The sequence below is a fragment of the Lepus europaeus genome, chromosome 18 (assembly GCF_033115175.1).
Source record: "Lepus europaeus isolate LE1 chromosome 18, mLepTim1.pri, whole genome shotgun sequence".
In the NCBI taxonomy this organism is placed as follows: Eukaryota; Metazoa; Chordata; class Mammalia; order Lagomorpha; family Leporidae; genus Lepus; species Lepus europaeus.
In genome coordinates, this window is record NC_084844.1 from 3,039,418 (window position 1) to 3,054,851 (window position 15,434).

General features: G+C 62.3%; 1 protein-coding gene across 2 annotated transcripts in view; it reads left to right on the top strand.

Moving 5' to 3' along the window:
- Nucleotides 1–4,233, top strand: part of CYTH1 (cytohesin 1) — a 121,611-nt gene extending 117,378 nt beyond the window's left edge. For both annotated transcript variants that reach the window (XM_062216412.1, XM_062216411.1), the window contains exons 12-13: nt 1,531–1,685; nt 2,750–4,233. In XM_062216412.1, coding sequence (XP_062072396.1) covers nt 1,531–1,685; nt 2,750–2,828 — 234 coding nt within the window. In that variant the 3' untranslated portion in view covers nt 2,829–4,233. The remainder of the gene's footprint in view (nt 1–1,530; nt 1,686–2,749) is intronic.
- The last annotated feature ends 11,201 nt before the right edge of the window (nt 4,234–15,434 follow it).

The following is a 15,434-nucleotide window of genomic DNA, read 5'->3' on the forward strand; positions in this document are numbered from 1 at the left end:
GATGTGTGCTGAGGTGTAGCTGTGTGTGCCTGGTTGTCACCTGTGGTTCTGTCTGTGTCTGATGTGTGTTGGGGTGGAGCCGTGTGTGCCTGGTTGTCCCCTGTGGTCCTGTCTGTGTCTGATGTGTGTTGGGGTGGAGCCGTGTGTGCCTGGTTGTCCCCTGTGGTCCTGTCTGTGTCTGATGTGTGTTGGGGTGGAGCCGTGTGTGCCTGGTTGTCCCCTGTGGTCCTGTCTGTATTTGACATGTGCTGGGTGGAGCCGTGTGTGCCTGGTTGTCACCTGTGGTTCTGTCTATGTCTGATGTGTGTTGGGGTGGAGCCGTGTGTGCCTGGTTGTCCCCTGTGGTTCTGTCTGTATCTGATGTGTGTTGGGGTGGAGCCGTGTGTGCCTGGTTGTCCCCTGTGGTTCTGTCTGTGTCTGATGTGTGTTGGGGTGGAGCTGTGTGTGCCTGGTTGTCCCCTGTGGTCCTGTCTGTATTTGATGTGTGTTGGGGTGGAGCCGTGTGTGCCTGGTTGTCCCCTGTGGTTCTGTCTGTGTCTGATGTGTGTTGGGGTGGAGCCGTGTGTGCCTGGTTGTCACCTGTGGTCCTGTCTGTGTCTGATGTGTGTTGGGGTGGAGCCGTGTGTGCCTGGTTGTCCCCTGTGGTTCTGTCTGTGTCTGATGTGTGTTGGGGTGGAGCCGTGTGTGCCTGGTTGTCCCCTGTGGTTCTGTCTGTGTCTGATGTGTGTTGGGGTGGAGCCGTGTGTGCCTGGTTGTCCCCTGTGGTTCTGTCTGTGTCTGATGTGTGTTGGGGTGGAGCCGTGTGTGCCTGGTTGTCACCTGTGGTCCTGTCTGTGTCTGATGTGTGTTGGGGTGGAGCTGTGTGTGCCTGGTTGTCACCTGTGGTTCTGTCTGTGTCTGATGTGTGTTGGGGTGGAGCCGTGTGTGCCTGGTTGTCCCCTGTGGTCCTGTCTGTGTCTGATGTGTGTTGGGGTGGAGCCGTGTGTGCCTGGTTGTCCCCTGTGGTCCTGTCTGTGTCTGATGTGTGTTGGGGTGGAGCTGTGTGTGCCTGGTTGTCACCTGTGGTCCTGTCTGTGTCTAATGTGTGCTGGGGTGGAGCTGTGTGTGCCTGGTTGTCCCCTGTGGTTCTGTCTGTGTCTGATGTGTGTTGGGGTGGAGCCGTGTGTGCCTGGTTGTCCCCTGTGGTCCTGTCTGTGTTTGATGTGTGTTGGGGTGGAGCCGTGTGTGCCTGGTTGTCCCCTGTGGTCCTGTCTGTGTCTGATGTGGCTGGGGTGGAGCCGTGTGTGCCTGGTTGTCCCCTGTGGTCCTGTCTGTGTCTGATGTGTGTTGGGGTGGAGCCGTGTGTGCCTGGTTGTCACCTGTGGTCCTGTCTGTGTCTGATGTGTGTTGGGGTGGAGCCGTGTGGCCTGGTTGTCCCCTGTGGTCCTGTCTGTGTCTGATGTGTGTTGGGGTGGAGCCGTGTGTGCCTGGTTGTCACCTGTGGTTCCCTAAGGCCCTGCTTCCCTTCCCTCCCTGTGTCTTGGTTCTCAGAACTGTTTTGAGCTCTACATCCCTGACAATAAAGACCAGGTGATTAAGGCCTGCAAGACAGAGGCCGACGGCCGCGTGGTGGAAGGGAACCACACCGTGTACCGGATCTCGGCGCCGACGCCCGAGGAGAAGGAGGAGTGGATTAAGTGCATCAAGTGAGTGAGCGCTGGGCCCAGGAGAGTGCGGCGGGGGCGGCGGGGGCGGCGGGGCGGCGGGGCCATGGCTCTCAGGCGCCCAGGCTCTGTTCCCAGCCAGGTTTGCTGCCCTGCGTCTCCCGTACTCCAGGGAATCGTTTGCCTTTGGTCTGTGGGCATTCCAGCATGTTTTGAGAGCACCCCCAGTCTGGGTCTCCCAAGTGCCGTCCGAGACCCTGAGTGGGAACAGTGAGTGAGCCTGCAGGCCCAGGGGCTGGCGCAGGCTGAACTGTCTGTTCATTTCAGATTCGTGGTGACAGCCCGGGGGGCGGGGAGCAATGTTTCACAGTTTGTTAAAGTTGTGAGGCCCTGTGTTCCCGTTTGTAGACAAGGAAGCTAAGGCCCAAGGGGTTGAGACGCTTGGTGGGCGTCGCATGACGGTGTCCATGTCAGGACACGGCCCACCGTGCGCCACGCTGCAGGAAGGCTGAGGGCCTGGAGAGGGAGTCTCAGGGTCCCTTGGCCGTGCCGTGGAGCTGTGTGTCCATGCCCCGGGGCTCAGAGATGCAGACGCCCGGGTCCGAAGCCCGCCCCACTGCACCCTCCGATCCCGCGTGCAGATCGGCACCAGCATTCCCACGCGAGTCCTCGGGAGCTCTTCCCGGGAGCACGACCTCCTCTCCCTGCTGGGCAGGTCTTCCACCAGGGCTGGCCAGTCCCCCCACCCCCAGGTCCCCGGATTCCCCCGCCGGGGAGTCCTCTCCGCGAGCAGCGCTGGCTTTGTCCACCCAGGCGCAGCCCCTGTCGCCTGCTCTCTGGTCTTTCTTTGGTTTCATTTTTCCACGTTTGAACTCAAACTAGGACAGGGTTGTGGCCAAGGCTGAGAACTGCGGAAGTGGCTCAAAGTGGAGCCCATGAGGGGAGGGGTGGTGACTTGTTCCCACAAAGCGACCTTGGAGCAGGCGCGCAGTGTGAGGAGACAGGAAGCAGGTGGGGAGGGTGGGCGTGGGCCGGCCGCCCTGCGTGGGGCCCTCGCGCTGGGGACTGGCCTAGCCCCTCTCTGACCCCCGCGCGTCTTCCTGCAGAGCGGCCATCAGCAGGGACCCTTTCTACGAGATGCTCGCGGCGCGGAAGAAGAAGGTGTCCTCCACCAAAAGGCACTGAGTGACGTGTGCAGGCCCCGGCCCGGCCGGCGGGAGGGGCGCCGCGGGGCGAGTCCCTCGGCTGGCTTCAGCTTTGCTCTTTCCTAAGCGGGAGAAGGGGTGGGACACGGGCGCCTGCGAGCGCGGGCTCCTGAGCCGTTCCCTCCCTGGCGAGTCTGCTCAGCAGGTCTGATCAGAGCCCGGAGCCCCTGCGCCACGAACACACACCTCAGCTGTTCTCACAGGAGGAGAAGCCACGGACGACAAAAGCCCTTGTTTTTTCTTGCTATTTTTTTTTCAAACAGTGCCGTTGAGGTGCGCCCTGCGCTGTCTGTGCGGGGCTCCCTGGGCCGACGCCTGGGCCCAGGGCAGGGCCAGGCTGCCTCGGCCACGCTCCCCGGCCGCTGGTGGCTTCTCGGGGCGAGTGTGAGGGGTGCGAGCCGGGGTGGGGCCAGCAGCCATGGAGGCCTGGCCGGCAGCGGGCGGCACCTGCACCGGGGAGAGGGGAGGGCCCACTGCACCTGTGGGGGTTTCCCCTCGTGGGCTGCGAAGCAGGAAGTCCCCGCTTTCCTCGGAACCAAAACTGTGAGGGAGGTGGTCCCGCCCCGGCTCGGGACGGCCCCGCCCCGCTGGCCACGCCTGGGTGTCTTCCTCTCCCCCACTCCTGTCCTCGTTCTAGAGGGAGGGGTCGCTCTCACCTGATCCCCCAGGGCTTCAGCTTGTTCTGCCTCAAAACCAGCCCTGACTGGACCATGCTGGGTGCGTTTGGCGGTGGGCCTGGCAGAGGGGGAGGGGGGGGAGGCCGCGGGTGTGAGGGGAGCCGCGAATCTCAGGGACTCTCAGGGCAGCTCCCGCCCACGGCCCGGTGGCAGGCCTGTCCAGGTGGAGCAGGGGCCCAGGCCCCGGGCGTCGCAGGGCGTGGCCTGCACGGGCCCAGCGTCCAGGCCCCTCTGCTGCCCTCAGGGCCGGTCGGCATCTCTGAAATCAGCTTTTGCAGAGGGGGCAGTGGGTGGGGCGGGGCACGTCTGGCCCCGCCGGGTGTCCGAGCTGGAGCGCTTGGAGCTGGGAGCAGGGCGGCAGCCGGAGCGCAGCGGGGCGGGGCCGGCGGGAACCCTCGTGCCTGCCGGGACCCTCGTGCCGGCGTGCCGTCAGGGACCCTCCTGCGGCCCCCTGAGCGTTGCCGCAGAGGGGACCTGGGCAGGATCAGTCTATTTATCAGAGGTGTAAATAATCCATGTATAGTTTTTCGCTTTTTAGATTATTTTGTATTTGTTTAAAAAAAGTTTGTCAAAATACAAAATATAAAGAAATGACTGGAAGTCGTTGACAGGGTTTTTAAAGAAATTATAATTATTCTGGTTGACTTAGTTGTTTTCGCCTTGTAAGCTAGCGCCGAGGAACCGCAGCAAATAAACTGACTCTGCCCAAAGCCCACCGTGCTGTGTGTGGCCTCTGAGGACGGGCGGCCGCGCGCCGGGGCAGGGGTCTGCCTGCGGGGAAGGGCCCGCAGGGCCGCGCCTCGTGTTCTGAAGAGGAAACCCCCGCCGTACCTGGAGATTGAGATCTGTGCTCAGAGTTGGCAGGTGCCTGTGCCCTGCCGGGACCGACAGGCCAGCGTCACGGAGCCCGAGAACCCCCGGGGACCCAGCGCAGAGCAGGGAGGGACGGCAGGGCCCGCAGCGTCTCACGTCGCCCTGCTTAGCCCTGCGCTGTCCTTGCCCAGACGGCCTCTCCCCTGCACTGGGATGAGGACCCTATGAGGAGAGCCCCCTCCCTCCCTCCCTCCCTCCTTGCCCCCTTCACCTCCCTCCCTTCTCCTCCTTCCTCTCCCACCTCCCTGCTGGCACCAGCCTGGCGGATTCCTTGTCTCCTCTCATCTCTGTGGAAAGCGCCCCCCTTCTTTGTGGGGTACCCCCCGCCCCATCTCGTGCTTGTGTCCTTGGCCTCCTTCCCTCCCCCCTGTTTTCTCTGTGGGGTCCCCCCCGTCTCGTGCTTGTGTCCTTGGCCTCCTTCCTGGCTGGTTTCTTGCCCTCAGTTACAGAGCCGCCTGGGTCTCCTTTTTGAAAAGCAGCCCTGCCAGCCCAGGAGCGAGACAGGAGCCAGACCTGGCCGTCTGAGCTCACTGCACTGAGGTTAGGCAAGAAAAAGAAGCGAGGCCGGCGCTGTGGCGTAGCAGGTAGAGCCACCGCCTGCAGTGCCGGCATCCCACGTGGGTGCTGGTTCTAGTCCCAGCTGTTCCACTTCTGATCCAGCTCCCTGCCATGGCCTGGGAAAGCGGTGGAAGATGGCCCAAGTCCTTGGGTCCCTGCACCCGCGTGGGAGACCCGGATGGAGCCCCTGGCTCCAGGCTCCTGGCTTTAGATTGGCCCAGCTCTGGCCGTTGCAGCCATTTGGGGAGTGAAGCAGTGGATAGAAGACCTCTCTCTCTCTCTCTCTCTCTCTCTCTCTCTCTCTCTGCCTCTGCCTCTCTGTAGCTCTACCTTTCAAGTGAATAAGTAAATCTTTAAAAAGAAAAAGAAGCAAAAGTCATCCAAATAGGAAGGGGGAAGTCAGGTGACACGACCTCGTCCCTGTCTATGGAAGATCAAAGGGATCTCAGAACACTGCGCAGCCCTAATAGACGAGTCCAGCGGGACACAGTCCAGTGCACGAGGTCGGTTCTGTTTATATCCTCACAGTGAACAACCTCCCCCAGCAAGGAGACAGCTTCACTTACAAAGCTTCAGAAAGTGCTTAGTTAGGAACACATTTTCTTAAAGCATGAGGCTTGCACCCTGAAAACCGCAAACGTGATTGACAGAAGGGTAAAGCCTCGTGTTCACAGATGGGGAGGGTGACGCTGTGCCCCAGATTGACCTACAGAGTCCACGCAGCTGCTCCCAAAACCCAACCCCACCCTAAATGCACACGGAAGCACGAGGGACCAAGAACACCAATCTGGAAGAAGAACCAGGGCGGGGGCTGGCAGACGCCTGTCCCTTTCGGAGCAGCTGTGGCGCTGGCGCTGCTGGACTAGGTGCGCAGGTCGGCGGGGTAGCATTGAGCATCTAGGAGGGCGCGGTGCTTACGGCCAGGGGTCCTGGGTGACCCAGCGCTGGGATTCCAGGAGCCGCCCGCGGAGGAGCCGGGCCAGAGCCTGACCTCACATCGTCCGTGAACGTTAGCCCGGAACGGTCAAACACCTGAACGGCAGAGCTGAAACAAAACTTGCAGGAGAAAACAGCTTAAATCCTGGTGACCTTGGATCCGGCGGTGAGTGAGCTGTGGCCAGGGCTTTCGGGGTCCCGTTCTAGCAGGCCACCGCAACATGACTTCCTTCGGGGGGACAGTAGAAGGAGGCCGTACGAATCGGGTTCCAGAACTCGTGTTCTGGGCCAGGGCGGAAAGAGGCCCAGCGCTCGGTGCCCCGACCTCGGTTTCGCTCCCCGCACCTTCACGGCGCGGCTTTTCCTGACATTTGCCTTGCTCCCCTGGCTTAGGCCTTTGTACATACTCGGGCGCGTTGAGTCTGTTTGCTTCCTACCTAGCTGTGCGTCTCGCTCAGAACCCTGCCTGCTGTTTCCATGGCCAACGTCACTAAGAAACACGTAGTCAGCGACCAAACACCCTTGCAGCACAGAGCCCAGCTCAGCGTTCAGTGCCATTTACGGAACGCCCGTGTCCCTGGGCGGCTCGCTCATCTCCCCACACCTAGCCTCCGGCACAGCCCTTGGAGGCCAGCTGACCGCCCCCGGGAAGCTGGGATCTGATCTGATCTGATCTGGATTCCAATCCAAAACCGGACCAGACCTGCAGGCTCTCCGGACTCGGTATCTGCTTTCCCAGCATTCTGGCGTCTACCTGCTCACCTGTCCCCGGCTCCCCCCGGCACACCAGCCGAGAGCCGGATCGGAAGTGGAGCAGCCGGGACTCGAACCGGCACCCATTTGGGATGCCAGTGCTGCAGGTGGCGGCTTTACCTGCTGCACCACAGTGCCGGCCCCCGGGTGCTTACTTTAGTGTCCTTAAGATGTTACACAGTTTTCTTCGGTTGTTTTAAAAGGGTTGGGGGCCGATGTTTAGCCTAGCGGTGCGGACGCCCACACCTCGCAGCAGACCCCCAAGCTGGGTCCCTGACTGCAGCTCAGCCTGCTGGGGCTGTGTTTGCACCCCGGGAGGATTTCTTTCTTTTTTTTTTTTTTTACAGGCAGAGTGGACAGTGAGAGAGAGAGACAGAGAGAAAGGTCTTCCTTTGCCGTTGGTTCACCCTCCAACGGCCGCCATGGCTGGCACGCTGTGGCCGGCACACCGCGCTGATCCGATGGCAGGAGCCAGGTGCTTCTCCTGGTCTCCCATGGGTTGCAGGGCTCAAGAACCTGGGCCATCCTCCACTGCACTCACTGGCCACAGCAGAGAGCTGGCCTGGAAGAGGGGCAACCGGGACAGGATCGGTGCCCCGACCGGGACTAGAACCCCGTGTGCTGGCGCTGCAAGGCGGAGGATTAGCCTGTTGAGCCGCGGCGCTGGCTGGGAGGATTTCTTGCGCCTGCACTCAGATGTGGTCGTGTCAACCACGGCCCTCGCTGGTCAGCTCCGCGGGAGCAGGGCTTTCCGTCTTTGCCTCATCTCTGTGTCCCCAGCTCCTGGACACCACTTGGCACAGCCCGAGCCCTGGGGACCCGCCTGGCAGATCCGTGAACACATAGCAAGGTTGCCCTGTGCCAGCCAGGGCGTGCAGCTCTTCCATCAGAGCCCGTCTTCGGTGACGCGAGAAGGGGGCTCAGGTGGGCGCGCAGTGACCAGGACACTTGTTCTCCAAGGTCCTTGAGATCTGGAAGGACGGGGGTAACCGAGGCTGTCGGGGAGAGGCACGAGGGAGCAGCAGGGGCCCAATTCTGCTGGCCGCACCCTCTAGTGCCCCCCAGCCCCTGGCATGCACCTGCTCCCCAAACGCGCCCCCCCCCCCCCCCGGCGCCGGGCGGGGACCTGGGAGTTGCTGAAGGCGGGGCAGAGGTCCTCCTGTCGCAGAGCAGTTCTGAAAGCCAGCGTGGCCACGTCATTTCCACCCCTGCTTCGACCACCACGTGTTTCCTGGGCCAGCGGCCACGTCTCTGGCACCGTGTGTAGGAAATCGCGGTCAGCGTCCACCGACTTCTGGCTGTGCGCTGGGTGCCCCTGGCTCATCTCTCCAGGTGAAGCAGACCTGTGGCTTCTTGGAGCTCACTGGCCCTGGCTCTCCGGGCGGCACAGGGCAGCCAGGATCTGCACGCACTCCCCCCAACACTGGGGCTGCTCCCTGGGGTTTCCCACGTCGGCCTTTGCTGACCACCCCGGGTCACGTGGCACCCAGGGCTCCTGACTTGTCCTTGGTGGCCCTGCCTGCCTTGTCGTCTGTAGCTCCTGGGTAAGGATGCCGCCCCCAGCCCCACGCCGTTCACAAGAGTGTCCCAGCCCTATGGAAATCTGCTTCGAGATATTTCTTATTTATTTATTTATTTATTTATTTATTTATTTATTAACAGATAGTTAGACAGAGAGAGACAGAAAGGTCTTCCTTCTGTTGGTTCACCCCCCAAATGGCCGCTACGGCCAGAGCTATGCTGATCCGAAGCCAGAGCCAGGTACTTCCTCCTGGTCTCCCATGTGGGTGCAGGGCCCAAGCACTTGGGCCATCCTCCACTGCCTTCCCGGGCCACAGCAGAGAGCTGGACTGGAAGAGGGGCAACCGGGACAGAACCCGGCGCCCCTACCGGGACTAGAACCCAGCACCCATATGGGTTCCCAGATTCACCAAGCGAGCCGCCGTGCCGGCCCCATTTCGAGATACTTTCAAAGTCGTATGAAGACTGCAGGCATAGTCCGGAGGCTCCCTCTCGCCTCGGCCCCGGTTGCCCCTGGCCGTGTTTCTGTTCCTGGCTCCGACCCGCACCGACTGCCGAGGGGCCGAGTGGCAGCTCCTCTGCCTCTTGGCTCATTCTCGGGGTTGGGGAGGTGGGGTCTGAAGTGCTTTGCTGCCAATCTTCTGCTCGAAGCAGCTTCGTGTAGAGCTTTCCCGCTCCCTCCTGGCCCAGGGTCTTCGTTCCCTGCTTCGTCCCGCAGATGCTGGCCAGGGGCTGCCTGAGCTGGGCGTGCAGGGCTGCCCGGAGGCTCGCGTGGCCGCAGTGCCGGGGCGGCTGGCTTGGGGCGCCTGCACGGAAGCTCGTGAAGCCTTCTCTCCAGCACCCACTGGCGTCCACCAGAGGATGTTGCTGGTGTAGAGAGGCGACCCCCATTTTTGACAGGCAGAGTTAGAGAGAGACAGAGAGAAAGGTCTTCCTTCCATTGGTTCACCCCGAAAATGGCCACTACAGCCGGCGCTGCACCGATCCGAAGCCAGGAGCCGGTGCCTCCTCCTGGTCTCCCATGGGGTACAGGGCCCAAGCACTTGGGCCATCCTCCACTGCACTCCCGGGCCACAGCAGAGAGCTGGCCTGGAGGAGGAGCAACCGGGACAGAATCCAGCGCCCCGACTGGGACTAGAACCCAGGGTGCCGGCGCCGCAGGCGGAGGATTAGCCTAGTGAGCCGCGGCGCCGGCCAGCACAGTCTAGTGCTTCTCAAGGGGCTGCCCGACTCAGAGCCCTGACGGACGCTGGAGACACAGTGCAACGTGGCGCGAGCTCCTGGCGCTGTGCTGGCCCTGGGGGGTGACCTCCCGCCCTCCCCCAGGGCCACGGACCCTCCCTGGGGGCTTCTCATGGCAAGGCTGACCTCAGCCTGCACACACACACACACACGCACACACCTGCACCCCCCGGTGTGCTGGCTTTGTCTCCCCGTTGCCACACAGCCCGGCAGTGACTTCACCCCCAGCCACCTGAACGTGGCTGCCGCCAGTGGCCAGGCGGTCAGGACCTCCCAGGGCTCAGAAGGCGGCCACACCAGGACCCAGCTTTCCCCAGCGGTGGCCTCCTGGGAGAGGCCAGGACCCGGCCTGAGCTCAGCTCCACAGTTTGGCTTCGGCTCGTCCCTCTTGCCCGTGGTCTTGGGCCTTTTTGGAGATGTCCTTGCTGAAGGAAGTGGCGAGTGTTGGTCCTCGAGAAGCCGGGGCCATCTCCCCGTTCGTGCCTGGGCGGCCCCTCTGCACTCAGCCACGCGAGTCTCCCCTCGCGCAGGTGGAGGCGGAGCCCAGTTCCTCCTTTTAGATCCCAGTGTTTTATGTTGTCATAGTAACAGCTCAGAATATAGAACAGACAACATTTGGACTGGAAGCGGGGGAGGCCCCCACACGTTTGGCCGACATCGCTCCGGGCAGCTTGTCCTGCCTCCTGGACCCTGCAAACCCCTCTGCCCGGAGCTCACCCACCACCCAGCGCGCCTGTTTCCCGGGACATTTGCTCTAATGAACAGTCCAGTCTTAAAAGGCTAAGACAGAACAGTCCGTTCCGGACTACAGATTCTAGAATCGTTATCATGCATATCCAAAGGCACTCGGAGAGAAAGACGGGGCCCAGCCATGCCCGTGTCAGCAGTAACGGAAGCAGCGACAGTGCCCTGTGCTGGGGGCAGCTGGGACAGGGTGCTGTGGGTGACAGGGTGCAGGGGGCCTGTGTTAGCCAACAGTCTCACCCCTGGGGGAGGTGAGAGTCTCGCTGCCGCCACGCCTCGGGGGCGCTGGTTGCTCGAGCTCCTCCTGGCCTTAGGTGCTCTAGGCAGAATAGCCTTGCGTGGCCGGGGTCCATGGGGATCCGCGGAACAGTGTGGGACGCCGGGGGGATGACGGGGCTGTGGGGAAGGACACCGCTTGTCACGTCCCTCAGTGGCCTGGGAGCTGCAGTGCACGGGGCACGCACGCCCCTGAGCTGCTGTGGACCCAGCCTGGGAGGAGACGCCCTTGGTAAGTTGGCTGAGATTTTTGCCAAGGGGTCCGGCCTGCCCAGGGCGTGTGAGACCCAGCAGGCTCCGCTGAATCGCTGGAACTTCTGACAACAGAGGAATATTCCGGGGCGAGGACGCCCACACCCCCGCCATGGGGGAAGCTTGCAGGAGCGTCCCCTGGCGAAGGCTGGTGTCCACGTGGCTCTCATGAGCGCAGGTGCACAACACAGCGCAGGCCTCCAGCCCGTCCTGGGCTGCAGGTGAGCACAGGGCTGGGCGCAGGCCCTGTGACCGCATCGTCCCTGGTCTGTCCCCGTGCCTTCGAGAAGTGAGGAACTACAGGGCGCAAAGTGCCCACGGCCAATTGGTGTTACCTCTTCCCACAGGTTTCCTTCCTTTTTTTTTTTTTTAAATGAAAATATTTGTTTTATTTATTAGAAACTCAGAGTTAGAGAGAGAGAGAAGGTCTTCCATCTGCTGGTTCACTCCCCAAATAGCCACAATGGCAGGAGCTGGGCCAATCCGAAGCCAGGAGCCAGGCGCTTCTTCCAGGTCTCCCATGTGGGTGCAGGGGCCCAAGCACTTGGGCCATCCTCCTCTGCTTTCCCAGGCCACAGCAGAGAGCTGGATGGGAAGTGGAAAATCCCAGTGCCCATATGGGGTTCCAGCATTGCAGACGGCTGCTTAACCCACAACGCCACGAACCCGGCCCCCGCCCAGGTTTCCTTACAGAGTCTGATCCAAGTGGGAAAGGCCCCCAAAAGGACGGTGCCTGGGGTGAGGGCCTTTGTTGGAATGAAGGGACTGATGGTGAGACGAGCGGTTGAGTGACAGTCCCGTACAGAAACACGGCTGGGCCGCGACAGGGATGGCGAGGGGCAGACACGTCCCCAGGCTCTCCCAGCCCTACGCCCGCCCCCACCCCGGGAGACTCCAGCTGAGCGTGTGGGCTGTGGGGGGCTGGGGGCTGTGCTGCGGAGGCTCTAGGCCAGACCTCGCGTAGCCGCGGCCATTAACTAACAAATCTTGCCTGCTACGAGCAGGCCAGGCCGACAGCAGGGGGACATGGCACCATCGTCCTATCTGAACACCGCACCTTCCGGGAAGTTGTGCCTGTTGCCTTTGGCAGTTGACACGAGACGCCCAGGTTGGGGGCGGAAGCGGTGACCTCAGACTGGCGCCAACAACAAACAGCCTTCCACAGTTTGACCGCATAAGTGAGAGTCGTCCGTACGGCTGAGCCTGCAAACCCTTCCTGGAATTTGGGTGCACAGGGCTGGGTTGAAAGCACTTGGAGCAGTTCGGGCGGGCGGTGTCCAGGCTGGGGCGTCCGGAGTGCGCAGGGGCCGCCTTGCCTGAGCCCCCCAGCAGAGCGTGGGCTGAGGGCCGAGTCGGGTAACCCGAGGAGGTGGTGACGGCAAAGCTGGCCCTGCCCTCACCCAGCGGGACGCCAAGGTGACCCAAAACCTGCAGGACTTCTGCTCCCGGCCACGAGAGCGCGACGGCTCTACGCGGGATTTCCTGCCACCGAAGAAAATCTAAAACCGGACAAATCCAAACAAGAGCTTCCGTGCTGGATGGCAGGCAGCACGGGAATGTGGGCACTGAGAGCGAGGACGCAGGGCAGGGGGGAGACGCAGGGCAGGGGAGGAGACGCAGGGCAGGGGGAGGAGACACAGGGCAGGGGGGAGACGCAGGGCACAGGAGGAGACGCAGGGCAGGGGAAGAGACGGCAGGGGGAGGAGACGCAGGGCAGGGGAGGAGACACAGAGCAGGGAGGAGACGCAGGGCAGGGGGAGGAGACACAGGGCAGGGAGGAGACGAGGAGATGCAGGGCAGGGAGGAGACGAGGAGACCCAGGGCACAGGAGACACAGGGCAGGGGGAGGAGACGCAGGGCAGGGGAGGAGACAGCAGAGGGAGGAGACACAGGGCAGAGAGGAGATGCAGGGCAGGGGGAGGAGACACAGGGCAGGGGGAGGAGACACAGGGCAGGGAGGAGACACAGGGCAGGGGGAGGAGACACAGGGCAGGGGGAGGAGACGCAGGGCAGGGGAGGAGACACAGGGCAGGGAGGAGACGCAGGGCAGGGGGAGGAGACGCAGGGCAGGGAGGAGACGCAGGGCAGGGGAGGAGACACAGGGCAGGGAGGAGACACAGGGCAGGGGGAGGAGACGCAGGGCAGGGGAGGAGACGCAGGGCAGGGAGGAGACGCAGGGCAGGGGGAGGAGACACAGGGCAGGAGCACGGTGGCCTTGGCTCTCGACTCCAGGCACCACTGTCCTGCAGCCTGAGGAGGCCGAGCCCGAGCCGAGCGGTTTGGTTGCTGGGCTGAGATGGGAGAGACCTGCAGCCCAGGCTGGGGTCCGGCAGCCTGGCAGAGCAGAGGGGCGCTGAGCCCAGGTCGGGGGTGGGGGCTGGGCTGCAGGAGTGCAGGGGTGAGGCCGGGCGGAGACTGCCTGCTGCCAGGGGATCCAGATCTGCCCAGGCAAAGAGACCTCGCTCCCAGATGTGACCCCAGAAAGGTCCAGCCTTGGGCATCCTAAGACTGTGTGCGAGACCAAGATAGCCCTTCCTGGACAGGGTCCTAGCAAAGCTGACTGTTCTGGAAACCGTCTGCCAGTGCGTGCCAGAACCAGCCTAACGGAGACCATCTCCGACGTGTCAGCCACACTGCCACACACAAAGTGTGCAACAGAACTCTGCAGCTGACCATCAAGAAAAAGAATAGCAAGCGAAACAGACCCCAAGATGACCTAGAGCTGAAATTAGCAGGGGCCGGCACTGTGGCCTAGCGGGTAGAGACACCGCCTGCAATGCATCCCATATGGGTGCTGGGCGCTGCTGGTTCGAGTCCCGGCTGCTCCACTTCCAACCCAGCTCTCTGCTGTGGCCTGGGAAAGCAGTAGAAGATGGCCCAAGTGCTTGGGCCTCTGTACCTGTGTGGGAGACCCAGAGGAAGCTCCTGGCTCCTGGCTTCAGATTGGCACAGCTCCGGCCATTGCGGCTAATTGGGGAGTGAACCAGCAGATGGAAGACCTCTCTCTCTCTCTCTCTCTCTCTCTCTCACTGCCTCTGCTTCTCTCACTGTGTAACACTGACTTTCAAATAAATAAATAAATCTTAAAAAAAAAAAAAGAAACTAGCAGGCAGGAACTCAAAGCAGTCATTATGAACACGTGACCGCTGTGCAGCTGTTGTGAACGGTCGACAGAGCTCCGTGACAGATCTACAGGGGAACAGCTGGTGCCGGAGCAACTAAACAGGTGGACGTCAGCGAGCACCCACCCCTGCACACACAGAATCACAGCGAGGAGTCACAGACCGAACTCCAAACCCAAGACGAGGACGCTTCGAAAAGCAGGCTTGGAAGACGGTCAGCCAAGGTGCTGGGGTGCGGGGCGCCAGGGGATCAGGGATCTGAAGCCATAGCAGGCTGGTAGCGCATAAACGACGCCGATGTGTGCTCACGGTTCTGGAGCCGGAATCCAGAGACGAAGCCACCGGCACGTTAGGTGCCTGGGGACGGCCCAGGCTCTGCTGCCGGGACAGTGCCTGTGGCCGCGTCAGCTCCCTTCTCCTCTCTCATCAGGCACCGATCCCACTCGGGGAAGCTCCACCCTCACGCCCGGGTCACCTCAAGGAGGCCCCGAGCCGTGAGCACCAGCACACCGGGGTTCCGCTGGCCGCGGTGGGGCTGCTGGCGGGAGCCAGGCCCACACAGCAGATTCAGTGGCTCTTTGTGGCGTGGCTGCTCCAGGGAGGGAGGAGCAACTGAGAGCAGAGGCAGAACTGCTGCCCGGGGGAGGGGACAGTTCAGAGAGAGGGCTGCGTCACCCCCCCCCCCCCAGCGGCCCCTGCAGGAGCTGCTCTGGGAGCCAGCCTGGAGGTGCTGGGCTCCCAGGGGAGGGAGGCCAGACCCCAGGGGGCCACAGACCGAGCAGACTCCACAGTCAGGCCACAGCCAGCAGGAACTTGACTCTCCGGTGCCTTCCCGCGGGGCCGGAGCGCCCCCTTCTCTTCCTGTGTCCGCGTAGGGAGTGAGGGATTCAAATCCCTGCTGGATCTCAGCCACAGCCTGTGTGTGCCGGGTCACGGCGGGGTCGGCGCTGGCCAGCGTGAGCGTGCCCGTTCTGAACACCTGTCAGCCGAGCCTGGTGCGGGACGATCCCAGGAGACGGGGATCCGGAGGTGTGTTGGGTAGCCGTCTCCTTGGGGGTACGGTTGGCTCTCCAAATCTGCAGAGTCAGCAAATCACAGATCAAAAATAGTTGGGGGGGGGTGCGCGGCACCGTGGCTCACTTGGTTAATCCTCTGCCTGCGGCGCCGGCATCCCATATGGGCCCCAGGTTCTAGTCCCGGCTGCTCCTCTTCCAGTCCAGCTCTCTGCTGTGGCCCGGGAAGGCAGTGGAGGATGGCCCAAGTGCTTGGGCCCCTGCACCCACGTGGGAGACCCGGAAGAAGCTCCTGGCTCCTGGTTCCTGGCTTCAGCCTGGCCCAGCCCCGGCTGTTGCAGCCACCTGGGGAGTGAACCAGCGGATGGAGACCTCTCTCTCTGTACTCTACCTCTTAAATAGATAATTAAATCTTAAAAGAGTAAATGCTGCTGATCTCCGTTCCTGCCATCCTCTCCCTGTGTGTCTTGAAGAACTCTTGGCGCTGACAGTGACTGTGTCCAGGTGAGCCAGCGACACACACCTGGTCATGGGATACCCACCAGGGGTGAGCAGTGGACCCAGGAGGGGGTGGGGGAGGGGAGCAGGGCACCCGGCGCCTCCTCCAGGCGCCATCTCT